The 25,650-nt window shown below is 45.1% G+C and overlaps 3 protein-coding genes across 4 annotated transcripts; 2 read left to right on the top strand and 1 right to left on the bottom strand.

Moving 5' to 3' along the window:
• Positions 1 to 59: 59 nt before the first annotated feature.
• On the bottom strand, positions 60 to 25,623 carry LOC135300514 (uncharacterized). 2 transcript variants are annotated; one of them, XM_064420030.1, is made up of 15 exons: positions 24,124 to 25,623; positions 23,515 to 23,677; positions 21,497 to 22,090; positions 19,904 to 20,008; positions 19,432 to 19,507; positions 18,384 to 18,484; positions 13,765 to 13,900; positions 11,713 to 12,594; positions 4,976 to 5,302; positions 4,468 to 4,521; positions 4,089 to 4,178; positions 3,428 to 3,608; positions 2,728 to 2,811; positions 2,106 to 2,183; positions 60 to 742 (listed from the first exon to the last, which is right to left on the bottom strand). In XM_064420030.1, exons 9-15 carry the CDS (start codon positions 5,245 to 5,247, stop codon positions 491 to 493), a joined length of 1,011 nt encoding a protein of 336 aa, XP_064276100.1. In that variant the 5' UTR covers positions 5,248 to 5,302; positions 11,713 to 12,594; positions 13,765 to 13,900; positions 18,384 to 18,484; positions 19,432 to 19,507; positions 19,904 to 20,008; positions 21,497 to 22,090; positions 23,515 to 23,677; positions 24,124 to 25,623; the 3' UTR covers positions 60 to 490. The 2 variants fall into 2 exon arrangements, with proteins under 2 accessions (XP_064276100.1, XP_064276099.1); XM_064420029.1 differs by lacking the exons at positions 11,713 to 12,594; positions 13,765 to 13,900; positions 18,384 to 18,484; ... (3 more) ...; positions 23,515 to 23,677; positions 24,124 to 25,623 and adding an exon at positions 6,639 to 6,943.
• LOC135300512 (heat shock 70 kDa protein 12A-like) lies at positions 7,253 to 12,678 on the top strand. The gene is made up of 4 exons (XM_064420027.1): positions 7,253 to 7,534; positions 8,734 to 8,958; positions 9,305 to 9,476; positions 10,375 to 12,678. Exons 1-4 carry the CDS (start codon positions 7,253 to 7,255, stop codon positions 11,433 to 11,435), a joined length of 1,740 nt encoding a protein of 579 aa, XP_064276097.1. The 3' UTR covers positions 11,436 to 12,678.
• On the top strand, positions 16,373 to 20,817 carry LOC135300534 (cytoglobin-1-like). Its single transcript, XM_064420080.1, has 3 exons — positions 16,373 to 16,534; positions 18,423 to 18,654; positions 19,808 to 20,817. The coding sequence occupies exons 1-3, from the start codon at positions 16,440 to 16,442 to the stop codon at positions 19,934 to 19,936; spliced, it is 456 nt and encodes a 151-aa protein (XP_064276150.1). The 5' UTR covers positions 16,373 to 16,439; the 3' UTR covers positions 19,937 to 20,817.
• Positions 25,624 to 25,650: the final 27 nt, after the last annotated feature.

Raw genomic sequence — 25,650 nt, 5'->3', positions numbered from 1 at the left:
CTTTCTCTCTCTGAGGGACTCAGAGAGGCTTCTATTCCATGCATCCTAACAGGTGGCACGCAGCAGAATTTGAAGTCTTTTTTATTTGGTAATTCTCAGGTTGCTTACAGAATACTGTGTCACACCAAATCACATAAACATGCATTTGCCTCCTTGCATCCCCAGTATGCCACGGAATACAGCTTTTAGAGTTTTTTGATCCAGAGCTGTGGCATGTGTGTAGCTGAAGGACATTGGGAGAGGTGAATTGTACAGATGTGGGAAAGCAGAGGAGTGCTAACAGGCAGGTGGCCTTTGTGAAGAGACAATTGGAATAGCTTCAATTTTCAATACAGGTTTGTTAATGATGATTTATCCTAGGTGTCCCAAGTGGGGGATGTCTAACTTACTAGCTCTGAAAAGTAGATAATTCATGGGAGAAAGAAAAAGCAGAGTATTACATAACAGCTGTTCCATCTTCATCTGGCTAAGTAAGTAATTAGCCCAGCTCTCAAGTCATTCTCCTTTGATCCCAGACGACACCTTTCACAATAATTTCGTCCCCACATTTCATTATGGGCCACAGAAGTGATACTTTTTTCCAGTGCATTACATCTTTCTTGTCCACATGATCTACATGCCTTCTGTTCATCCTCCACTCAGCTTTAACTGGTGGGTCCTGAAGAAGCAGCAAACAATAAATTTGGCAGCACTGCAGCAGGAACTGTGTTTCACTTTCAGTTCTTATGTGAACGTCAGCTTCCTGAAAATCAAATGAAAACAGTTTTCAAAGCTTTGTAATATTATGCTGATGTATTGTTATGTTGCCTCCCCGCTCTCATTCTGTGCAGCTGCTCCACAGGAACTAAGCACTCACGAACTTCACTTGTCAAAGCTGCTGGTACTGTTTGAGTGGGACATGCAGGGGTCCCAGGGTCACTTTAAAAGTTCTTTTATTCACTAAGTCCTGACTTCTGGATTGTGCCAGTGTCCAGCCCTGTGGTAGCAGGTGGTGTCCTGACTGGAGAGCGATTGGCATCTGACTCCATGATGCAGAAGGCTTGAAAGACACTTTATTATCTAGTGTAGTATTAAGAAATCTACAGTTCTTATAGGAACAGTAGTGGACCTAAGACCTGATTGGTCTTAAGGTGAAAACCTCTAACTCTGTTGGTGCACTATGAATAGAGCTCTCTGAAGGTACAAATCTATAAACAACATGGACAGAGAGATAATAATTGTTTTCATTCTTCCTCTCTCAGTTTCTCAGGCCTGAAGCCTGGGAGAATTCTCTTTGAGTGAACTGAGAATCTCCACACAGCACTTCTCTCTATTTCCTCACAGAGAGATCTGCAAGGGGTTTGGTAAGACCAAGCTCTTGGAAAAGCCCAGCAAGCTGCAAAAGGAGGAAGCTCCTCTTTGGAAGTTTCATATATCTGTGATATATATGTCATATCTCCCACAAAAAAAAGCCCACTAGAGACTTGTCCATTTGGATAGCAGGTGTCAGGGCTCTGCACATCAACAGCCTCTGCAGGCTTTCCTCTGCCTTCCCAGGGGTTTGGCTGCTTGTGTTCAAGGTCAGCTCAGATTTAGCACGACCATATGACCTTGTATTCAACTCCTGCAATAACAGGCAGTTGGCAGAAAGGTGGTGTGAGGAGGATTTATGAGAAGCCTCATCTTCACCCCAGACTGGCCACCAATTGGCCCAGGAGCTGAGTGCTGGCTGGGTGCTTGACTGAGCTGTGGTGTTGGAGTGCCTGTGCTCAGTCTTGCTGGTCCTGACCCACAGACCAACTTCACAGCTTGGTCTTGACCTGGCTGGTCAGTATGAGCTTGCCCTGGTTGTGGCTGTCACTGGTCACCACCACTGGCTCTTTGCTCCTTGCTTGGGTCCAGTAGGACTGTGCCTTGTTGGTAGGGGCGTGACCCTGCCTGTCCTGCTGTACTTCCCTTACAAGATTACCTGTACTTAAGAATATTTTGGGAGTATATGGGCTGCAAGGACCTGGCCACAAGTGGAAAACAACCTCATGCACAAGGGAGACCTCTCATGTTTTAAATAACAAGCTGCACAGACAATTGAACCATTGCCCTGGTTCCTGGGCTGTATCTTTACTCACTTGAACAATCTGGTCATAAACCATTGAGTTTTGGTGATAGTGTTGCCTGAACAGCTTCATTAAGTCTTGCATCACCACCTACAAAACAATCATAGCACAAAGCAGCCTGTTACCATATGATAAGGCAAAAATAACACTGGGAATTTTTGTTTCTCATATTGGATCAATCAGTAATGGGGAAGTCACTCATTTCAGGCTTTGGAGGAAGGTCCCATAAAAGCAACATAGGGCTGGAAAATGCTTTCTGCACTCATATATGTGCTTCATCCAGCTGGACAATTCAGATATGCAGTGTATGGCTGTGTATCATGGGACACAGAATAATTTAGTTTTGGAAGGCTCCCACAGGGATCCTCAAGTCCAGCTCCCTGCTTCTCTGTGGAACAGCTGAACTCTTAGAGAGAAAGGCCTGTTTTTATCCAGGCTCCTCCCATACCTAGGGTTGCTAGAGCTTGGCCCCAGACCTCTCAGCTCAGAAGTTATCCCCAGTGTCACTGCTGACAGATTTTGAGCAGTGTCCTAAGCAGAAACAAACTTCTAAATGCCCTTTTACAGGCCATAAAGGGCCCTTTTACAGGCCTTTTACAGAAACATAAAATACCTTGGTCAAAGGTATTTTTACCTTATTTGAAGGTGGAATGTAAAGAACTTTAAGTATGTCCTCTGTTCTCTGTTGTATATCTTTTTCACAGGCATCAAACACCTTCTGCAGTGCAAAAGCAACAACTGATTACAGCATCAATCACAGTGAAACCACAGGTGTATTGTGCAAAGCTAAGAAAACATCTGCATTAGAGTGAATTACAGGGCTGCTAATTGATTGAAATATGTCTTCAATGACTGTGAAACAAACTGTTTCATCAAGCTGCTTGCATATTGAGCCCATTCTTCAGCATCTGTGGGGCCTTGTCATCACAGTCAATGCTAATAATGGCCTCATCTCAGTCTTGTCCTTCAAGGTAATACCACTTTGGTATTTTCCTTTAGATGTCTCCAGCATCACAGCAGTGAGTCAGACATCAAAATGAGGTCTCCCAGCTATCAGTTCAAGCACTAACATAAGGAAGGTGGATTGTTTTCCCACTTGTGCTTAACACGTGTGAGAGATGGGACTATAGTATTGGAGTGTGCCCTTCTGCAAGGCAGGAGGAAGAAGCTCACTGTCAGTTTGATCTCTACAGCATTCCACAGGCCCTGCTGGGCTGGAAAATCAGAGACCCAAACTTAGGCCTCACAGAAATACAAATACTCAAAGGCTGCTATATGGCTACACCATAATTGATGTGGTAAGAATCAGATGGAGAAAATGGCCTTGAACAAACCCTAATGGTGCAACTGCCTTCTTCATAGGTCCAGCGGTGGGGCATGGAGCTCCTGACTTTCTCCCATTCCTGCAGCCTCAGCATCTCGTATCTCTCCAGCACAGCAGACAAACGTGAAGGGTCATTGATGTCCTCAGAGTGCTGGTGCATGGCCATCACTTTAGCCAGCAGCTCTTGGATTCTAGGTCAAGGAGGATATTAAAAAACATATCTAAGTCAAGGTGAAATAATGAGCAAATGTAAATATTTTACGTATGAAACTGTTTAATGAATGCCATGTTTTCTACAATGCACTTCTCATTTATATTCTATAGCTGGCAAGCAGCTTTTTTGTGGAAAACAGTGCTTTGTCAGCTCAGTTTTGCATGATCATAGTAGAATCTGATCAGAGGGGCATCTTGATCATGTCATTGCAGACTGGTTTCTTTTACTTTTTATTTAGCTGGTTACCCTGAGAATGTCTTCTTCCCTTTGCAGAACAACCCAAACCATCTTCCAGAAGTCAGTTACAAAGAGATGCTGGCAGGTTGAAAGTCTGGAGAGAGGGTGTCTGGGATGTCTGGTCAGAAATAGAGTCCCCAGGGACTGGAGGAAGCAAGAAGTATGTGGCTTTTCAGTGTAGAAACACACACTATGTCTGAAATATGAGTAAATGCCTTACCTTTCCTCTAGCTTTTTGGTCTTCTCTTTCAGCATCTCATTTTCCTCTTTCTCCTTATGCAGTATTTGGATTACCCTCTCAGGAAGTGCTCTGAAACAGATTTGGGAGATCTCTTTATTTGTACTTGGACACTGGCACAACATGGAAATGCCCCTATTGAATAATGTGAGTTCATGGACAAAAGCTCTGAGGTGGGAAAGGGCAAGAGCATCCAGGAAAACTCCAGAGAGCTGAACACCTCCCCTAAAAGCTCCCACCCAGAATTTATGCTCAAATCAAGTGGGAAGCTATTTACATCAGAAGAAATAGAGGTGTTGTTGTGAGGATCATAATGATTTTCCCCTCTTACACTGATTATTAATGAAAAGAATCACATTACCTGTTGTGACTATCCAGAAGGTGAAGTAGAGTGTGAACAGTGTCAGACAAAGTTCTGTTCTCATTGTCCATCCATCCATAAAGGAAAGAAAGAAACAATAAACCACATTGCAATCAGTGGGCAAGTATGCAATAAAGTCTTAAAAAATGCACAAGCTAAACTTCCTCCCTCCAATTTCTGATCAACCCATAGTGAAAAGAAATTTAGAGACCAAAACTTGTCAAGGCTCTTCTTTGCCAGGTACGTGGTTGGTGATTCTCTGAGTCAATACCAACAGTGCAAATAAAATACCCGAAGTGTAAGATCTGCGTGTTGCATGGTGCAAAGCCAGCAGCTTCTGTGAATTGGCTCTGGGTTCCCAGTATAGTCTGGGCAAAATTTGTTGCTAATGCAGAGCCCTCCCAGTGTCTGGCTCATTTTCTGTCCCACCCACCCTAGTGAGCACCAGCTATGGATCATTGTCAGAGGCCACACTAAACAGTGTCATTTTTGGTCACTGGACTCTCACATTATTTTGTTGTCCATCTTTTGCATCATTTCAAGTATTTCCTTTGTGTTCTTGTTGTCCATCTCGTTCATAATTTCGAACATTTCCTTTGTTTTTTTGTTGTCCATCTCTTTTACCATTTCAAACATTTCCTTTGTTTTATTATTGTCCATCTCTTTTACCATTTCGAGCACTTCCTTCATTTTTTTATTGTCCATCTCTTTTATCATTTCAAACATTTCCTTTGTTTTTTTGTTGTCCATCTCTTTCATAATTTCAAACATTTCCTTCATGTTAGAAGTCTGGTCTCCATAGGGTGATGACTGTGGTGAGGTGTCAGATATATAGCTGAGGAAAAAAGAAAAGGGAATTCTTATAATGAAGCAAGGTAAGAGCACATCCTTGAAAAAAGTACTTTATAATTGCTGCTCCTGTGAGCAGAGGCTTCATGGCTACATCCACACCAGGAAAAGGATCAGAGACAGGACAAAGGGCACACAGGTGCAGATTTGGCACAAGTGAGTTAGCACTGTCCCAGATAATGCCTGATACAGCTCAGAGGACTCCACAGGCTATCTTAGCCACCCTAAAACTCAAGCTATTGTTTCATGTCCTTACTTGCTGTATTGTTGTAACTTTTTCTACTTTCAGACTTTTCTGCTGCAGCTAGCTCTAAGTTTTCTGTTATTCCTGTTTCTAAGGCCTGCTTCTAAAGCTTTCTAGAAATCTTCTTACTTTTGCTATTTCCCACCCCAGGGTATGCCAAAACCAGGAGGGTTTGACTAATCATTAGGTCTGGATAAAGTGGGCAAGATACAAGGACAGCTCCTGGAAAACAAACTCAACCCAGACTTGCAGAGAGCAGGGGAACAGCAAATGCAGGTGACTGTTCTGCTAGAACCAGCTTTGCAATGTACATTTATTTTTAACAGAGGAGTACAAAGTTCTGTGTTCTCAAGGTAATTTTTTATTTGTACAACTGCTGTGTCCTGTTTCCTCACAAGGATCCCAAATATCAACTATTATTAGAGAAACAGTCCCAGATTAAGGTGCTCCTGCAGCGTGGATCCAGGTGGAACACAGAGCAATCTCATCCCCACAACCAGATGTCAGAGTAAGCCTCAGCATGAGGCTTTACCTTTGGTTTATGCTGATAGGAGGCTGCACAGCTGCTGCAAGGGACTCTGCTGCATTACCCCTTCCCACTGAAGCACATTTTGGTTTTGTTTACTTGGATTGATACCTTTTCAGTTAAATCACTTCACTTTCAGTCTTTCACTGAAGACACTATCTTTTTCTTTAAGCTAAACAATCCAGTAAAAAATTTACATTTTACTCCACCTTTCCTTGCAAAATTGATGAGCTCCGAGTCAGAGCCATGAAATCCCAGATCTTGTCACAATCTTTATACTGATATTTCTAGTTCCTCTTCCTCTTGCACCAATTTAAGTGGGATCTGCCTCCCACTTTGGAGTTGAACTTGAGCGGAATTTGGGGACAGTTACCATCTCTGTGATGGCTAGAAAAGTTAGGAAGTGGAAAACAGAGCCCTTACTGAATATTTCACAGTCAGAAAATGTTTGCAATTCAGCACTCATGCAACCCTCCAAGAAACTTTGTAGAAATATTCAGACCTAGAAAGATTCAATAAGCTTACCCAGAGATATCCCCTTGTGTAACATACCTGCTGCCTTCTGCAGTTGTCTTTCTGGGATCAGTGTCCTCACATTGTCTTTCCAATACCTCTCTTCCTCTGTTGCCAGAAACACTGTATGTATGCCATGACTCTGTTTCTCTGGAGTCAGAAATGCTGGATGTACGCCACACTTTTGTGCTGGAGCCAGAACCACTGGGTGTACCCAACACATCTCCTTTGCTGGAGCCAGAAATATCAGGTGTATCCGACACTTCTGCTTTTCTCTGACCAAAAACATTGGCCACAACCCACATTTTTCTTTTGCTGGAGCCAGAAACCTTTCGTCTGTTCATGCGGCAGCAAAAAAAGTTTGTTGAAACGTGTGGGCAGCACTGAGGACCGTTGATGCTGCTGGGAGTGCACAAAGCTACTGATAAGACAGTTCCCTAACAAAGGCACTTTGCTGCTACAAAAAGCAGAAGAAAGCCCTGCGTCTTTACAGGAAAACGTAGAATTTACAGGATGTCTAGAGCCACATCTCTCTCCAGCCAATAAAATCAGGGGACACTGCCCTTCCTTCTGCAATATCAGTCCTTTCAGTTTCAGTCCAGTCCTGTTTACGCCTCTCTCTCCCAGAGCTGTGTGCCTGCCCTGCAGTGGCCATGGCCAGCCAGTCAGTCTTCGTCGTCGCTATAGATTTTGGCACGTCCTACAGTGGGTACTGTTTTTCTCTTGCTTCAGGTACGGACCAAATCCGCCAGGTTTACTGGGGAGCAGAGCATGGTGTAAAGACCCCAAAGATGCCTACGAGCATCTTGTTCAACCAGAAGGAGGAGTTCAAATATTTTGGTTATGATGCTGTGATGAAGTACAAGAGCCTGCCCTCCAGCCAAGCTGACAGCTGGTACTTCTTCCAGAACTTCAAGATGCAGCTGTACAACACGGTAGGTGGAAGTTACTACTAATGGGGTTCGGGGCTATTCATTTATTTGAGGGGTGAGGGTTAGAGAATCCAGTAAAAGGGCTGAGTAAGTCTGGTTGATGAGAATGAATGAAGTCAGAGAGTATTTTGATGAACAAAAAAAAAAAAAAATATTTTTTTAATTGCCAAAAGCTTCCCAGGCCCTTCCTTTATGATGTTTTTTGTCTAAAGACAATAAACTGTGACTGCATACATGGGTGAAGGCAAATACCTGTTCCTAATAAAAAGCTGCCCTGGTCCTGAGATTGACAGAGAAACTGGTCTCCCTCTGGGACTCTCTACCTTAGTCCTCAACAAGAAACAGGGATCAAGTGAAATTTCCTGTAATTCAAAGGAGATGGGCAGTCTTGGGATTACCTAAATTCTCATCCCATGTTATAAAGCTCCCCCTAGCTTGTCTCTCCCTCCCTTGAAATGTTCTGCTGAAGCTAACGTAAGGCTGTCCAGCTGTCTTTGAGGCCTGCAGTGGCTTTATCAAATTTCTCTCTGAAGGCTCTGTGCTGGTTTGGAATAGTTCACAGCTTTATCTGTGTTTACTTGTTCAGCCAAACACCAGACTACCTTAGGGCCTTCCTGTCTGTGCTCCAGCGTCCCACAGGGCCTCTCAAGCATAGAATAAGCTATGCTTGAGAGCACAAGGCCAGTCCCAGGAAAAGCCTCAGGTCCTCTCTTTGGTGGATGAGAGGCCTCTTTGAAGATTTTCCTCCTCAGGACAGCTGGGGATGATGTGGTCTGTCACAATGTCACCTCTGGAGCGGTTGGTTCACTTTCAGCAGGGGCTGGAGAGAGGTTTTAGTTTAGAACTATTTCTCTGCATCTGAGGAGCAAGTGGTGAAAAAAAATTTCATTACAGAATCACTCCCCACTGGCTCTTCAGGAATCTATAGGATCTGCAGGGTCTTTACAAAATTTGGCCTAGGAGAAACAGCTGAATTATCAACCACATTGACATTTTGCCTTCTGAATCACAGGTGTGGTGGGTAAGCAGTTTGGTAGCTGACCTGTGCCACTTAGACTCTGCCACAGTAGTGAAGCCAGTGCTGGGAGTTTGGTTTGGAGACAGGGGTGTCTGGGTGCCTTATGTAGTGCAGTGCTTGGTGTGAAGGGGACAGGTCTCATACCGACACTGCACCGTGTGACCCTGGGCCTTTTTTTTGGTAGAATGTCACAGCTGGCATGAAGCTGAAAGCCACCAATGGAAAGTTCCTTCCTGCCTTGACAGTCTTTTCCGAAAGCCTGTGCTACATGAAGGAACATGCTTTGAACACCATCAAGGAGGCCTCTTTCCACACTGTCTACGACCAGGAGGAGATCACCTGGGTCGTTACTGTCCCGGCCATATGGAGCGCTGCTGCCAAGCAGTTCATGCGTCTGGCAGCAAAAGAGGTAAAAGCAGGGGTTACCCCATTTCCTCAAATGACCTTTGGAGGCTTCTTTGCCCAACTGAGCCTCAGGAACTCCTCAATATGTAAACAACTTGTATTCCAAATTTCAGTCCACTGGACAGAGAAATCTTTCCCATTGAGGGTGGTGAGGGAGAGGATGTCCCCAAATGGCAGTACAACAGCTCTGCCCTCTCTCCCCACCACTGGGGAGAAATGAGCCCCACAGAGATCAGCAGTGCAAGAACCACCACCCCTGCTTGAGCTGCTAGGGTGAGAACAGTCTCCCTAGCAGGAGGTGTTCATGTAGCATCTTTCCTTGACCTCATTCCTCTCTTTTGTGATTTTAGGCAGGAATTATCTCTGACATGCTCTCTAGGAACCTGATCATTGCCTTGGAGCCAGAAGCTGCATCGCTGTGGTGCAAGCAGCTTCCACATGAAGGGTTTATGGCAGACGGCAGTGACAAGAAGAAGTTTGAAGACTCCCCTGGGATCCAGTATGTTGTCGTTGACTGTGGAGGTAAAATTTTCCCTGTTTAACAGGTACCATCTTTGCTGGGCGTGGTGCATGGCTGTTTCACAACAGGTGAAGGTTCCAGAGCTTGGACTCCACTGCTGTGCTTGTCACGTTTTTTTTGTAATGTTATTTCTCACCTAATGAGATCCTGCGAGCAGGCAGAGAAATAGGAGGAAAGAACAGGGCTGTGTCTCACATTGCAGTGCTCTTCAGGCCAGACAGTGACAACGCGAGGCCCTGCCCCACACCAGATCAGCCAGCACGGTGTCCCAGCGTCAGCCACCGGCACGCGCCACGTGCTCTTGTGTAGCCTGAGCTCGCAGCCTCCTCTCCAGAAGCAACTGTAGTTAGTGCCCAGTGAGGTGACCAAGGAGAAGAGCTAGCAGGCACTGGAGAGTAAGTCATTAAGAATATTTGATGAAGCACTTCTCAGTAATATCGCCAGATTCCTGAGGTTTTTTGGTGTGAATTTTCTGCCAAGAGCAGTCTGGTGGTTGCAAACAAATACCGAAAAGGCATCAGGAGGACCAGAAGTTCCTGAGAGTCTTCTCACCACTGCTCAGGAGTCAACCTCCTATGTGAGGAGGCCAGGCTCAGTCTGTGGTCAGACAGGAGATTGGCTTGTTCAGTGAGCAAGCTGGAGCATCCAGCTCGTATCAGAAATAACTGTAGGAGCCTCGTGAGAACAGGCTTTTAAACAAAAGTGCAGAAATTAATGAAATATAGAGAAGTACAGGCAATAGCAGAAGAGTGAGGATGAGGAAAGAAAGCAACAGAAAAGCACATCTGTAAATCAGGAATTCAGAAGGTAAGATTAAATTCTTTGGAAAGTCATGTACTTTAAAGCAAACAGCACAAATAATTTGAGTCTCTGTCCCTGTGTGTGTGTTTACACATGTAGGTGGCACCATAGACATCACAGTACATGAGATCCAAGAAAACCATTACATAAAGGAGCTACATAAGGCAACTGGAGGTGGATGGGGAGGCAACAGAGTGGATGAAAACTTCATCAATTTCCTCAAGGAAATATTCAGTGATGACGTATGGGATGAATATGTGAAGAAGCACCCTACTGAATTTCAAAATATGATGTACAACTTCAGCCTACAGAAATGCTCTGCTAGCAGGGAGGCAGTCTACATACGTTGCTACTACAACCTGACCAGACTGGCAGAGTCCAAGAAGGACATCTCAAAGTTCTTTGAAAAAGCAGCAGGAGCTGTGTGGTGTGATGGGACAATCATGATTACATATGAGAAAATGAAGAGCTTGTTTGACTACAGTATCAACAATATAATTTTTGCTTTGAGGAAAATTCTTTGCAAACCTGAGATGGACAAAGTCCAGTATATTTTACTTGTGGGAGGCTTTGCATCCAGCATCATCCTGCGAGATGCAGTCAGGCAGGCCTTTAGCAGCAAGTATGACATCCTTTGTCCCATGGAGGCCCAGGCAGCCATTGCAAAAGGGGCTGTTTTATTTGGAGTTAATCCACACATCATTACCTCAAGAATCAGCTGTAGGACATATGGCTTAAGAATATGTGAGAAATTTGATGATGCTATCCATGACGCCCGCAAACGGAGGGTCTCAAAAGCTGGTGACTATGTTTATTGCACAGATCTCTTCCGGAAACTGGTGGAAATTGGGGAGTCAGTGAACATACACGAAGCTGCCTGCTATGATTTCTTTCCAATAGAACCAGATCAAACAAAGGTAAACTTTGCTTTCTATTGTACAAAAAAGCAGAATGCTCAGTATGTGGATGAGGAAGGGATGGAACTGCTTGGCTCCTGTTCAGTGCCATCACCAGCCACGTGGCTGGGGACAAATCGAATGCTGAAGGTGGAGATTCAATTTGGGCTTACTGAATTTAAAGCCACATGTACTGATGTTACTTCCCAAGCAAGTCGGACAGTTATAATGGATTTTTTATCTTATAATTACTCATCATATTGAACAGGTCTTAGATGCCTTTTCCAACCATTATGATTCTAACAATTCTATGACTTCTAAAGGGTAAAGGAGACAATTGGACTAATAAGTCCATCATTCAACTTTCTGTTTACACAGGAAGACTACTAGTCTGATTCTCTGGTTCCTTCCATTCCTCACCAACACCTCATTTTCTCTTGTATCTGACAGCAGGTTTTCCTGCTGCTTTATCTCATGCCCTTTTAGCTTGCATCTCTGAATACAATAGTCCACCCCACCCATACAATCATCTGTGACCTACCTGTGTTTTGATGGAAAGCCTCTGGACTGGTGTCTAACTTCCACATAAAGCAGCCCATAGCTGTTTATTTTAGCCTGATGTTGTCTTGCAGCTATATCTTCTCTTTCTCTGACATCAGGTCACTTTATTTGGAGTCCAGGTTTAATTCTGCTGGGGGTGATATTCAGTGGATTTCTGTTTTCTTCAGAACATGATTTATATAAACTCTATGTAATTAAAGCTCCAGTATCCTAGACAAGGGAGTTGAGTGACCCAGTCTAGGGGCTTGTGTCTAAAACCTGTGGGAGTGCTGTTTCCATTAAATGATTGGGTGTTTCAGTCTCATCAGTTGGGCAGATATAAATGCCAGATTGTAACATTACAGATATGAACAGTGCATATGCTGCTGCCTGATGCCTCTGTCCAGCCCTGGTACTCTGCATCTCTGATTTGGGCACGATATTTTCTACATCTCTAAAAGCTGATCTCTTTCCTCCTGCCTGCAGCACCTGTGCAAAAGTTGAGCACTGTGAAGGCTTCATGAGCCTAAATTTGTCCACAAAAAGGATGCAGTCCTGCAGTGTGCTGGGTCTGGCTGAGGTGGAGTTAACTTTCTTCATAGCAGCCCTTATGTTGGTGTGTGGTTTGGCTCCAGAATGATGCTGATAGCACACTGATGGTTCAGGGTGGGCTGGGGTTTGTGGAGTTGGCTTTCTTCCCCTTTACTAAGGATGTCAAGTTTCTCTGCTGAACACCAGCCTCCCCCAATACAAACTCTTGGTTAGGTGGATACAGTGCAAGAAAACTCAGCACTGTCATCCTTATTAGTTAATGATCATGTTAGAGTCACTGCTGGCCGTGTACTGAATGTTGTTAATCATGAGAGCAGCATTCAGGACTAACCTGCATAAAAGTGAAATGATTTTGAAATTTTAAATGTTAAATTTAAAATGTTTGTGCATGCAATAAAAATATTCACAACAAACACCTGTGTGCATTTCTACCAGTTCGGGTGGTACCACTCTGAACACTCCACAAGGGCTGTTCTGGGGGCTAAGTCCCAAGAAAATGAGTAATCCTGCTTTTTTCTTACTCTTTGCATTTGGTATTTTCACCAGTGGAAAGCCCAACACGGCTCCACCGAGCTCACCAAGGCCCTGGAATGGGAAGAGAAGTATGGTCTGGGAAAGTGGCAGTGGGGAAACCTTTCCCACCCATGTGCCAGGTGGGCTTTGGGATTCAGAGACTGGCAGTCATGACTGCAGCTCCTAGTTTTGCTTGTTCTGATGAGCTGGTTATGTTGATAACCTCAGACACTGAGCATGAGCAGATGCAGGTGTTTGTTCTTTCTGTGAAAGCAGCACTGAGTGTCAGGGTCTTGGGCTAAGCATCCCTGAAACCTGGCAATATGGGGGGCTCACCCTCAGCCTGACACTACCACGGGTGTCGGGAAAATAAGAGTTACAGCTGCTGAGCCCCTGGCAGCCATCCTCTGAAACAGGTGTGTCTGCTGAGCTGGGGATCAACCCTGCTGAACAACAAAGAGGGTGTTTGTGATAAAAATCACAGAACCACAGATCCCCAAGTTTCAAGGATAAGAAAAGACACTGAGGTTTGTAGTGCCTGTAACCAGGACATCAGTGAGCTCTAGATGTGTGATGGCTGCTGGATCCTGGGTGAGTAGAAGGTGCCACCCATTTCTGTGGCCTGATCTTGCCAGCTGCCTTCTGCCTAAAGCACATGATTTCTTGGAAACCGAGAGAAAGCAGCCCTTACTCTGCCGTACTGACACCACTTCCTGGCAGCAAAGTGGGAGGCACATCCTCTTCTCCCCCAGCTGGGGATAGAGAGAGGAACAGCTTTGTCACAGCCCAAACACCATGGCTGTGCTTTCTGCCTCTGATTTCCCAGTGCCATCTGGTTCACCTTCCTTGCTTGATGTCAGAGGAAATTAAAGATTCACAAAAAGTTCACAGTAACTACAAATTAGCTTTGAAACTATGACATTAAAAATTTTGTTACACAAGCATGAGTGACCAATCTCCTGTTTCTGTAGGATTCATTTTTTGTTACCTTTTTGTAAAAAGGACTCTGGTTGTTTTCCAAAAGGTTGGAAAAGGCCTGGTGTGGCACCCTGTTCTTCAGATTTGTAATAAAATCATGTCTCGACTCAAAGTGTTGATTTGCTCTTGCACACAAGGATTCCTTTCTGTAGGGATAAATAACATCCAGAGGAGCTTCACCCCTGTTAGAAAATATGTCTCTCATGCAATAGAAATTATGCTTGAGAGGATTCACTTCCTTTGGCATAATAAACAAAACAAACCACAGGAGAGGAAAAAGAAATAAACCAAGTACTCATTCTCTTGCTTACATGTAGGGAGGTGTCAGCAATGACTTCATGATTAAACAGCACATTTTTCATTGCTTTTCCATTTCCAAGCCAAACTAAATGGGTTTCTGGAGCTTTTTTTTGTTTCAATTGCTAGAGATTGCTGAGATGTACCATAAATGTACATAGCCCTGTTAGAGATGTCAAAACTTTATGAGGGATTATTGTGTTAATCTTACAAGGACTTGGCAAATCATACAAGGGGAAGAAAGAAGATAATTTTCCAAAACAGTAAAAGTAACACCAGAGGATGGAAGAATAGAAAAGCATGTCACAGAGAGAGCATGGTGACGTGCTTGAGGGAAGATGTCATTGCTTTGTCTGGTCAGGGCTTGCCCTGTGCTGCTGACACCCAGCTTGGTCACAGAAAAAATTGTCACACTGTGGCCCAGAACTGGGCCAACCAAGTCAGATTAGTGTGCCTCCATGGAAACGTGTTTAAGAAAGGGCAGGGAACACTGAAAAGGGAGAGACAAGTTCAGGGCAGGCACAGTATCCAGCAGGATGATGACCAGTGGAAGAGCCCGTGCTGGAGCAGTTGAGTAGGACACAAGGAGCAGCAAGAGCAAGGGACTCCCACACACCAACCCCAGCTCCTGCACCACCCATGGCCTCACCAAAAGGTCTGGGTGTAACCTGCAGCAAGGGGTGGGAAACAGGACAGGGGAAATGAGGCATCTAAGTGTTGGTTGGCTGGTTTGTTACTTGGCAATAAAGCAATTGGATTGATATTTCTCCACTCAAAATAGGTATTTTTTTGGCCCATGACAGGATATCTGACTATATACCAAGGGATGGAGCTTATTCATCCTGCAGTGTCCCAGAGGAGAATGGGGGAGAGCAGAGGAGAAGTCTACTAGGGAATCACAGAATGTTTTGGATTGGAAGGGACTTTAAAGATCATCTAGTTCCAACCCCTCTGCCATGGGGAGGGACACCTTCCACTAGACCAAGCAGCTCGAAACCCCATCTAGCCTGGCCTTGAACTCTTCCAGGGATGGGGCACCCACAACTGATTTGCAGCTTTCTGTCAGACTGCTCTTTGTTTCCTGTGTGGTAAAAAGGGAGTCAAGAGGGGGCAGATTTCAGTGCAGTAACTTGAGGCCTCCCTCAGCAGCAGTGGGACACAACCTCACCAAGACCAGTCAGTCTCTGTGAGTTTGCATCCAGCACTTTCCTTCTGCCCTGGGTTATCAGGCTGGTTTTTCTGGACATGCTGCATATTTTCCCCTCACACCTGTTCCTTCCCTCCTCTAAACCATCCCAAACAATATGAGGTTTTGTCTGCCCTCAGCATCCAGCAGCAGTTTCTCAAGCCCCTTAGCCCTTATTTTGCGTGTGTGCCCTGGACTTAACCAGAACATTCCTGCCAGAGGTTAAGCCCAGGCATTGCACGGATAATCCATGAAAACTTTTTGCCTCCAGTTCCAAGTGACCGTGTAACAAGTCCAGAGATGCTGTCTGCAGCTCCACTCTGGTCCTTCTTCCACCCCTTATCTCTCTCCCAGGCAATCAGAGCTCAGAGACAGGACAGAGATCCCAGCTGCAGGCCAAGAGGATTAGGAAAGTGAAATGCCTCTGCTCCTGGCCTGGCTGTGCTGCACCCTTTACCTCCAGTGCCGAAATGAAGTGGCTTTGCAGGGCACTATGGCCACGGGTGCTGTGCCACGCTGCCATCACCAGCCCTGCAATGCTGTCATTTTGGGCTGGTGAAGCCTCCCACCCTCCTGGGACCAAGGCTGGGAGCAGCTGTGGGGTGAGAGCCCTTGTTAAGCCAGAGAGCTGTGGGGAAAGCAGAGACCATGGCATGAAGGCAGGACTGGAGAGAGTTACTGGAGCTAGAAACAGGATCTTTGACTGAAAGACCAAAGAGTGCCAGGGAGAGGGGATGGCAGGGCACCACAGTGCCCTCAGCACAGCAGCACTCTTGGGAGAAAACCAGGAAAATTAATGCTCAGGCAAGGATCACCTTCAGAAAAAGGAGCCAAGCACTGGCTTTGGCAGCAGTGAGAGGGGAAGAGAATTGATCTTTTTTTTCCCCACTGAAAACTGCTTTTTTTCCCTTCTCTCCTCAGACAGTGAGACCTTTGCTTTGGCACCTGACCTATGACTACAGGGCTAGTCCTCCTCCTCATGTGGTCGGTTTCTTTCCTGATTAAAAGTGATTAGGTAGCTCTAAAACCTGCAGAAATGTTACTGGGGGTAACAGAGACAAAGAGACCCTTCAAGATCTCTTAAATCCCCAGGGCAGTATTTAGAGAGCCCTGAGGAGAGAACTGGAGCAGAAAGACCCTGCCAGGACCTCCCTGTCCTTGTCCCTCCTGCTGCACCCTCTGTCGCCAACATCTCCTCCATAATGTCACTTTCTGAAGCAGAGGTGCAGAGTGCTCGTGGTGCCTGGGAGAAGATATATGTGGATGCTGAGGACAATGGGACAGCTGTGCTGGTCAGGTAAGGAAAGAGCCCATCCAACTGCTGCCCTGGAGGGGTGAAGGAGGAACATCAAGGATGAAATTACTGCCTAGGAGCATGTCATGATGTTTTTCATGCAGCCCTTGCTAGGAAGAGGAGGAATCCACACAAGGGAAAATAAAAAGAAAGGGGTAAGGGGGTGGGAAAAGAAGAAGAGACAAGAACAATATCTTCACCCAAGCACAGTAAAGAAAAGAAAGTGTGGTATAAAAGAGAATGGGAACAAAACATGGGCATTATTTCCCTTTTCCTCTTTACCTCTAAACTGTTTAAATTATTTTTTTCAACTCAGTATTTCACTTCTGATTCTCCTTCAGCCTCAGTCCATCTGTTCCACTGTATTATAGTCTTTCTGTAGACTTTCCTCTCTTAGTTTCCATCCTGTTTCCCACTCTTCTGTACACCTTTCACATATTCCACTCTCATCTGGGTCTTACATCTCCTCCATAAGCATGGATCAGTTAAAATACTATTTCTAATTATCAGACATTTACCCCTCCCTCCAGCTTTTTTGTATATCACACCTTGTGCCTGGATTACCCTCACCAAGTCTTACATGCTGCTCTTTCCTTCTGCAGGCAACTCAATCTGAGCACAGTTAGGGTCAGAAATGCAGCCATAACATGTTAGCAGCATCCAGCAGCTTGCCTCCCTGGGGTAATTTACTCTAGAAGGTTTTGCTTTAGTGTCCTACAGCCCCAGGATTGCCTATAGAGAAGGTCAGGGTTTCCCAGGACAAGAGGGATGTGGCCATGATGGAAAGAGTCCAACAAAGGGCCAGGAAGATGATGAGGGGACTGTAGTATCTCTCCAATAGAGAAAGGCAGAGAAAGCCATCACTGCTTAGCCTGGAGAAGAGAAAGCTCAGGGGAATCTTGTCAATGTGTACATAAAAACCTGAAGGGAGAGTGCAAAGAAGGCAGAGCCAGGCTTGTCTCAGTGGTGCCACGAGACAGGACCAGAGTCAATGGGCCCAAACTGAAACACAGGAGGTTCTCTTGAACATCAGGAAACAAATTTTTTTTTTACTTCTGAGTGCAACTGAGCACTGACACAAATTGCCCAAAGAAGTTGTTGAGTCTCCATACAAAAGCCATCTGACCATGGTCCTGGGCAACTGGCTTGACCAGTGTATGGACCCAGATGATCTTCAGAGGTTCTTTCAAGCATTTTGTGACTCTGTGAAATGCAATGTGGAGTTTGCTATGGATATTTCAGGTGGATAACCAGTTTACCCAATGGAGTAAATTGCTTTTTTAAAAAGAGTTTGACCAAGATGACTGTAATTGATCAAAGGTAAGTTTAAACACACTGGATTGTGTTACTTTTGAATAAATGGAATGAGCAGCAATACTCAAACAACAATCCATCACAGGCAGTAAGAAAACTTTGCAGTGGACTACAGGAAGGGGTTAATTAACAAAACCAATAGTAGGACTTCTCTATGAAAACACCCACCAGTATCACAGTGATCATATCTGCTGTGCAAAACATCTTTGGGAATATTAAACTGTCACAGTCACCCCATGTGAATGTGCTCCCACTTCTCTGTGAAAGCAACACAGAGTTAACACTGAGAAAATATTATCTTTAGAAGGAGTGGAATAAGTTCATTATAGGTTTTAAGGTGGAATGAGCAAAGGAAGTGCCCTGGGGAGAGGCAAGGGAGAGAGGAGTGGCTGCTCTGTGCATGGGGGTTATGCACAGGTGCAAAAGGCAAAGGAGAAACAAGGAATGCAGAAGTATCTGTTGTAATAAAGAGAAGGGGAAAAGGGACATAAATGCAGAAGGCAAGGCCTGGAATATGTGTTTATGTCTGCACTGATACCTTGGTTCACAAGTCAGGATGTCTCTCTTTCCTCAACAGGATGTTCACTGAGCACCCAGACACCAAGTCCTACTTCACACATTTCAAAGGCATGGACTCTGCTGAAGAGATGAAACAGTCAGACCAAGTCAGGGGCCATGGCAAGAAGGTTTTCAGTGCCATCAATGACATGGTGCAACACCTGGACAACTCTGAGGCTTTTCTTGGGATAGTGACCCCACTTGGCAAGAAACATGCCACCCAGCTGAAGATTGACCCCAAAAACTTCAGGGTGAGTGAGCAGCCCTCTTCCCAAAGGCTGTAATTGTGAGGAGGGCATGTTTTCCCCTTTGAGGGGTAGAACTGAGGAACATAGGCTTTGTATGTAGGAACACATAGATATGCCTCAGAGAATGGAGGTGGTGGAAGATGTCAGGAGTGAGAGATCTGGCATCAGTGGGGAAGACAGCTGGACAGCAGATGTGGTGCCACAGGTGATGTGGAGGGAGCAGCACAGCTGCCCATGAGCTGTAGAGGGTTTTCTCAGTTCAATACCATTCCCACACCAGCCATTTAAGAATAAGATACAGAAAAGCACTTTAACACTGGACTTCAGTCCCTGATGTATCTTGTAACAGGAGCTGAGCTTTTCCAGGACAACTAAACCAGCTGCTATTGAGCAACAATGACAACAGCATTGTCATAATTAAACAAACTCTAATAATAAATACAGGATCAAATTATTTGCCCAGATCCACCTAAGGTCACTAGAGGAGTGCATTTATAACTATTTTATCTGCCTTACACAGCAAAAAGAGGCACCTTCTGGCAAAGATTATTTCCAAATGAAGGTGACTTCAAAAACAGTGGACCCAATTTTCAATGAGAGGGAAAATAAGGGATGATTTCTGTCTGAAAATACTTTTTTGGGGTAAAAATGCACACAAAACAGTAAATGCTGTACAGGAAAGGAGATGGCATTTAAAAGCATACCATCTACCTGACTGCAAGAACTCTGCTACAGAGTGCTGGATAGCTAATGAGCAGGAAAGGTCAGGGAAAAACTTACCCCCCAAGCCACGTATTCCATAGGTGTCCAACAAAGGGCCCATCATGGCCTCTAAATATTTGGGACAGTCCCCTGCCTGGAGAAGGATTGCAGTGGATGGATGAAGCACATGAGTCCTATACAGCCATCCTTAAGTCACAGGTGCAGTGAACATTAACTAGGGTAGTTAAAAACACCAGCAGCAGGTTTTTTTTGTGAATTCTATAATGCAGCTTATTTTCCACGCCCTGTTACAAGCCCTGCAGGTCATGTGCTTTGAATTGTTCTTGTACCCCTTTCTGCCCTCCAAGAATCCCAGCTACAGATATGTAAGTTCTTATGCCTCTAATATGGAGAAAAATTCACACTGGCTGTTTGTTCCCTTCTTCTTGTTTAGATTATCTGTGACATTATCTTACAACTGATGGAGGAGAAATTTGGTGGAGACTGCAAAGCTTCTTTTGAGAAGGTGACCAATGAAATCTGTACCCACCTGAACAATATCTACAAAGAGGAGGGTTGGTGAGGACGTGCACCCTCCAGGCTCTTCAAACAACTTGCCAGCACTGATTTGTTGCTTTTGGACCCCCAGCCACAGCTGGAAAAATTAAAATTTAAAAATAAAAAAAAGCAAGAAAAAAGGCTTATACAATATAGAATATCAATGTCAATAATTTCTTTAGCAAACTGTTTCTACAGCTAAACAAAACCCACAGATACATCTTAGTCAACCAACAAATCCTGATATGCTTTGCAGTTTCAGTGTTTCAGGTGGATTTCTCTGGCCACTGTCCTTGAAGACATTTTAAGATGGTGACTTTAGGCTTTCTATTCCTAAAAGTCTTGTTCCTGCCAGCAGCACCAGCAGCTCTTTGGCTCACCTACCACCTCTCTGTCCTCACATGACAGGAAGGAGACCATTTTGAAGCATCTCCAGAATCTTGGTAGAGGTAATTATTTAAGAGGCCTGAGTATTGTTTTGTGTTTGAACTAAAACAAGGGGGAAGTGGTGTATGGGAATGACCAACATCTGGGAGAGACAAGAGGAAAGTCCCATCTTGCATGAGCCAGAAGAGTCACCCAACCTTGGTTTCTCAGAGCAGCTTTCAGCACAAGGGATGACAACACTGAGTGTGGTCACCACTGGACCCCTCTGGGCAGGGATGAACTTCTCCAGGATGTGGATTTCACCGTGTTACTCCCAGGAAATTACTTGGGTTGAGTTCCCACCTGAGGCAAGAGCAGAGCTCACTGGCTCTTGTGCACTCAAAATGGAGACTGCTGCCTTGCTGTGTGGGCAGCACAGGGGCCTCAGCCTGGCATGGGACACTTTCTGTCCAGTCACACAGCCTGGGCCTCCCTCCCTTCAGTGCTAACTGGGTCCTGAACTATTTAATTGCTTTTCTTTGTATTCCTCAGACTTGGTGAAATAATCAGCTAATAACTGGAAATAACCACATGCTGGTTTGCTTCAATGTAATGCAATAAACACAGAGAAAGCAGATGTGCCCTCTCATTTGCTTCACAGAAAAGGTGATGTGCAGCAGTGGCAGCTGGTTATAGTGCACATTTACTGGTGGTACTGGGACATTTCCAAAACCAGCTCAAGCTCCCACCCAGGCATTCATCACACTTGTGGCAGTCAGGCTGCTCATGGTTTTCACTTCACCATAATGCAACAGTTTTGTAAACAAGTAAAAGTGCAGAGGTTTCCTTCATTCAACATGTTTTCATCACCCACTGCATTTGGCAAAGGATGCTAAATCCCAAAGTCCAGAAGAGGAACTCTAGCTAGAGGGGAAGATGGGGCAGGCTGCTTTATTTGCTTTTCTGTTCAGCTTGGGGAGAAAGGGAAGCATATCATGCAGCACTGGCAAGGACTGTGAAATAAGAACAAGATGTGTAAAAAAATATTTATAGTCTCAAATCCCTCTGAAGGAGTACAAGTAGTTAAAGCTCTGAGAAGAGGTGGTGGCAGTTCTTTACTCCCATTGCTCTACTGCAAACCAGTTTGAGCTTTGGAAGATTTGAAGGCAGCAATTAGAAAAGTTACAGTGGTTCCAATGCAAAGTCCCCTCCCACTTACCACTTTCCAGAGATGGAGACAAGCTCCAGCTGGGCTGAAGGTGCCTCAGGGCCAGTGCTGTAAAAGTGCCTTCTTTGCAGCCTCTCTGAGCCAGCACCTGGAATGATTTCTAACCCTTGTGCACTTTACTGAGCATCACCATCAATACTTTTCCACAGTCAGCACTTGTCAGATAGTTTCAGCCTGGGAAAGGGCTGTACAGCCACGGCCATGGCAGCTCCTGCTGCTCTCAGGCCCTTTGTGACCGCGCTGGTGCCCAGCCCTGCTCTGCTGCTAGTTAATCCTGCCTTTCTGATGGTGCATCTCCTAGAACTCTGCTTGCCTGCAGTGCTCTGGCAGCACCACTGAGCCCAGGGGAAGGGATTTGGGACTGCAGTTTCCCCAGCAACAGGAAGTGAAAAGCCAGAGCCAGGAGAGGTAAGTCATGAGAGAACTTTCTAATTGCCTGCCGACTCCAGTGTATGCCCACACAGGGGAAAGCAGGGATAAAGTGGAGAGCCAGGGCTAGAAGGAAACATTTCTTCCTCTTGCCTTGTATTTCCAGCTGCTGATACAACTCCTGCCCAGCAGCCTGCTGATTCCCAGTTTTGCAAACTGCAGGGAAAGACAGATTTCAGGTCTTACTGAAAAGAATAAATAATTACATAAGTAGTGACAGTGCAAGAATTTATTAAGCAAGGGGAAAAAAGTGATCAAATAAAAAAAAACAACCAAAGAGCAAGAATCATCACGCAGGACTGGATGGAGAGTGCATTAACATTTTTTATAAGCTCCTACCTCAGAAGAAACTAATCGTTACTGCCTTGGAATAAAGGAAAATGATACTGAAGGCAGCATGTGAAATATGGGACAGAGAACAGTAAACTGGAGGGGTTATCAGGTGCTGCATGCCCCTACACAACACTGCACACTGCCATTGCCTCTGAAGCACAGCTCACTCTGCAATTTTACTTAGTTTAATGCTGACTGCAACCCCCATCTTCTGTGTCCCTACAGCTAAACCCATCTGCTTGGCTGTAGCCACCCATGCCCTTGGCTGCCTTGCACTGGCCCCAAGGGTCTGAAGTCTTGCTACCATTCTCTCTTCAGCTACAAAGATAATCCCTGCATTGGTTTAGAGAGCTGGTTTACGTATTTTTTCCCATTGTCCCCGGGGATGGGTGGTGCAAGATAGGCTGGACAGAGAGAGGGGCTCCAGAGCAGGGCTATCATTGAAGAATGGGATGGTAACTCCCAGACTGAACAGCTGATGGAAGGCAGGGGGACAGAGGAACAGCCTCCTGTGGCAGCTCCACTGGCAAGTCTTAAGTTAGGTAAGGGGATATGGTGGCACTAGGCCAAGCACCTCTGCTTGGAAATGTCACCATTTTACTGCGTGGTTCCTGCTGCTGCAGTGGGAAAGCAACACAGAGGCTGTGGTGGCACTGGGCCAGAATGCCCAGGCCAGGAAAAGGCCTGGCACCTCCCCTGCCCAGGGAAGTGGCTGAGTTGCCATCCATGGGGGTGCTTAGAAGACATGAAGATGTGGCACTTGGGGACATGGTTTAGTGGAGGGCTGGGCAGTGCTGGGTTAATGGGTGGATTCAATGTTCTTGATGGGCTTTTTCGAGGTAACCAATTCCACGATTCCATGTTCAGGAGAGGATCTCATTTCTGGTAATGTGCCACTCTCCAGCTCCTTATCATCTTAACCGTTTTGTTTTGCACTCCCCTGACTAATCTGGACTGATTATGAGATATGGGAATGATGCTTTCAGGTTCACTGCAGTTCAAACACTTTAAATCAGTTAGGTAATTTACTTTTTCTGCTCACTTTGTACATCTTCAGTTTGAGAAAAACTGCTATGGAGCTACAACTGCATCAGCAAAATTTCCAAGATCTCAAAAGCTGATGCTCAGCTACAGCACCCCTAGGTTCCCTCAAGAGCTCCATTTCTTAATCTATTTAACCATGAAGACCAAGGTCAGTCCATACCACACTTCAGCTGTCCAGCAGGAAATGTACAGGTGATGAATACCTCAGTTTTGCAATCCTGGAAATTAAGGTCATTGGGTTCTGTTGAGTGGAGGATCCATATTTAGGCACAACTCTCCTCTTCTGATAGATGCTCCACATCTTTTGCATCCTAAGTGTGTTTCACCAGTCATCTTAAATTTTTTCTTCCCAACTGCACTTCAGTCCTGCATTTCCACAAGTAATTCAGATTATTTTATGAGGGAATCAGAGATACCTTCTTGCTTAACATTTAGTGTGGTACTTCATCTACATAAGGGAAGGCCCAAACCCAATCTCCCTTTTGCAATTTAAATTTAAAAGCCATTTGTAAAATGGATGGCATATTATCCAGCATTTGCTAGTGAGGAGTCTAGATACTGTTTTGTCACAGTATACAAGTTTCACCCACCCTCCCTTCCTCCCCCTTTTTACAATACAAAATTTCTAGTTGCTGGCTGCAGGGGGAGACAGGTCCTGAGTATTTCTGGAATATTATTCCAGAAAGGCATTCCAAAGGAATCACTGGCACTTGTGCTATGTAAGATATATCTAGAAATGACCAGTCACCTTTTGTCACACCACTAGAACTCCATTAACAATTATGTGACAATAGATGTTTTCAAACACTTACACTCTGGCTGTAGCAGATGGACAAACACCAGTAACTTCCATTCATCAACCACCTGGGCCATCCAGGAAATCAAGAAACAGTCCCAGGAGGGAAACTCATGCTCAGAATTCAAATGGATAAAAAAGTTAAAAAAGGATTAAGTAGTTAGTCATCATCATTTGGCAGCTTAAAATGCTGTAAATTTAAAGTGGAATGTGCAATGCCGGATCAAAGTCCTGGCAGAGGTGTAAAGGTCCTGTTCTAGTTTTCACTGCCAGCCAATACACTGCTAATTTATCTTCAGTGTTAGAACTATCACCCACGTGCTCTGACCGTACCGAAGATGCCACAGAAACAACCCTGAGGATGAATGCACAGAGTGAATGGTATTACACAACAGTGTTAGCAGTTGCACTAGGGAAAGACAGGCTGCAGAACCTGCTGGAAATACCAATAAATCATTACAAACACTGCTCTTAAACATCACTATTAGATAACTCAGTGGTTAGATAACTCAAGGAGGAAAAGTTACCAATATCTAAATTCTTGTGTGTGGGAATAGGACATATCTGAGTTGTTTAAATACCCCAAAGCACTTTCAATCCGACAGAATGGACAGCAACCCCTTCAGATCAAGGGCACCTTCAGCAAGTTGGTGCAGTCATTGCACTGGAGCAAAGGGATACCATCCACAGGGACATCATCATCCACAGGGACCTCTACAGGCTTGAGGAGAGGGTCTGTGCAGAGCTCAAGAAGTTCAACAAGGCCAAGTGCAAGGTGATGCACCTTAGGGCAATCCCAAACACAAATCCAGGCTAAAGGATGAACAGATGGGGAACAGCCCTGCTGAGGAGGACCTGGGGCAAATGAGGGGCTGGACATGAGCCAGCAATGGGTAAATGTGTCCTGTACTGCACCCAAAGCAGCGTGGGCAACAGGGTGAGAGAAGGGATTCTGCCCCTCTGCTTTGCTCTGCTGGGACCCCCACCAACCCCACCTGCAGTGCTGCATCCAGCTCTGGGATCCTCAGCACAGGAAGGACATGGACCTACTGGAGTGGGCCCACAGGAGGCCACAAAGATGATCAGAAGGATTAAAAACCCCTCCTATGAGGAAAGGCTGACAATTCAGGTTGTTCTGCCTGCAGAAAAGGCTCTGTAGAGATCTTGCAGCATGTTCTAGTAGCATGTTCGTCTAAAGGAAGCCTATAAATGGAGGAAGACTTTTTACAAGGGCGTGTAGTGTCAGGACACAAAGAGGAATGGCTTTAAATTGAAAGAGGGTAAATTTAGACTGGATATTAGGAATCAATTCTCTGCAGTAAGGGTGGTGAGAAGTTGCCCACAGAAGCTGTGGATGCCCCATCCTTGGCCAGGTTGGATGGGGCCCTGAGCAACCTGGACTAGAGAAAGATGTCCCTACCACAGTAAGGGGGGTGGAACTAGATGATCTTTAAGGTCTCTTCCAACCCAAACTGTTCTATAATTCTGACTCCACATGTTTCTGCTTTTGAAGATTTTAGAATAATCAGGATTGTAAGCGGAA

Source organism: Passer domesticus, chromosome 5 (genome assembly GCF_036417665.1).
Source record: "Passer domesticus isolate bPasDom1 chromosome 5, bPasDom1.hap1, whole genome shotgun sequence".
Classification (NCBI taxonomy): domain Eukaryota; kingdom Metazoa; phylum Chordata; class Aves; order Passeriformes; family Passeridae; genus Passer; species Passer domesticus.
The sequence above is the reverse complement of the archived record's forward strand: the minus strand, read 5'-3'. Positions and strand labels throughout refer to the sequence as shown.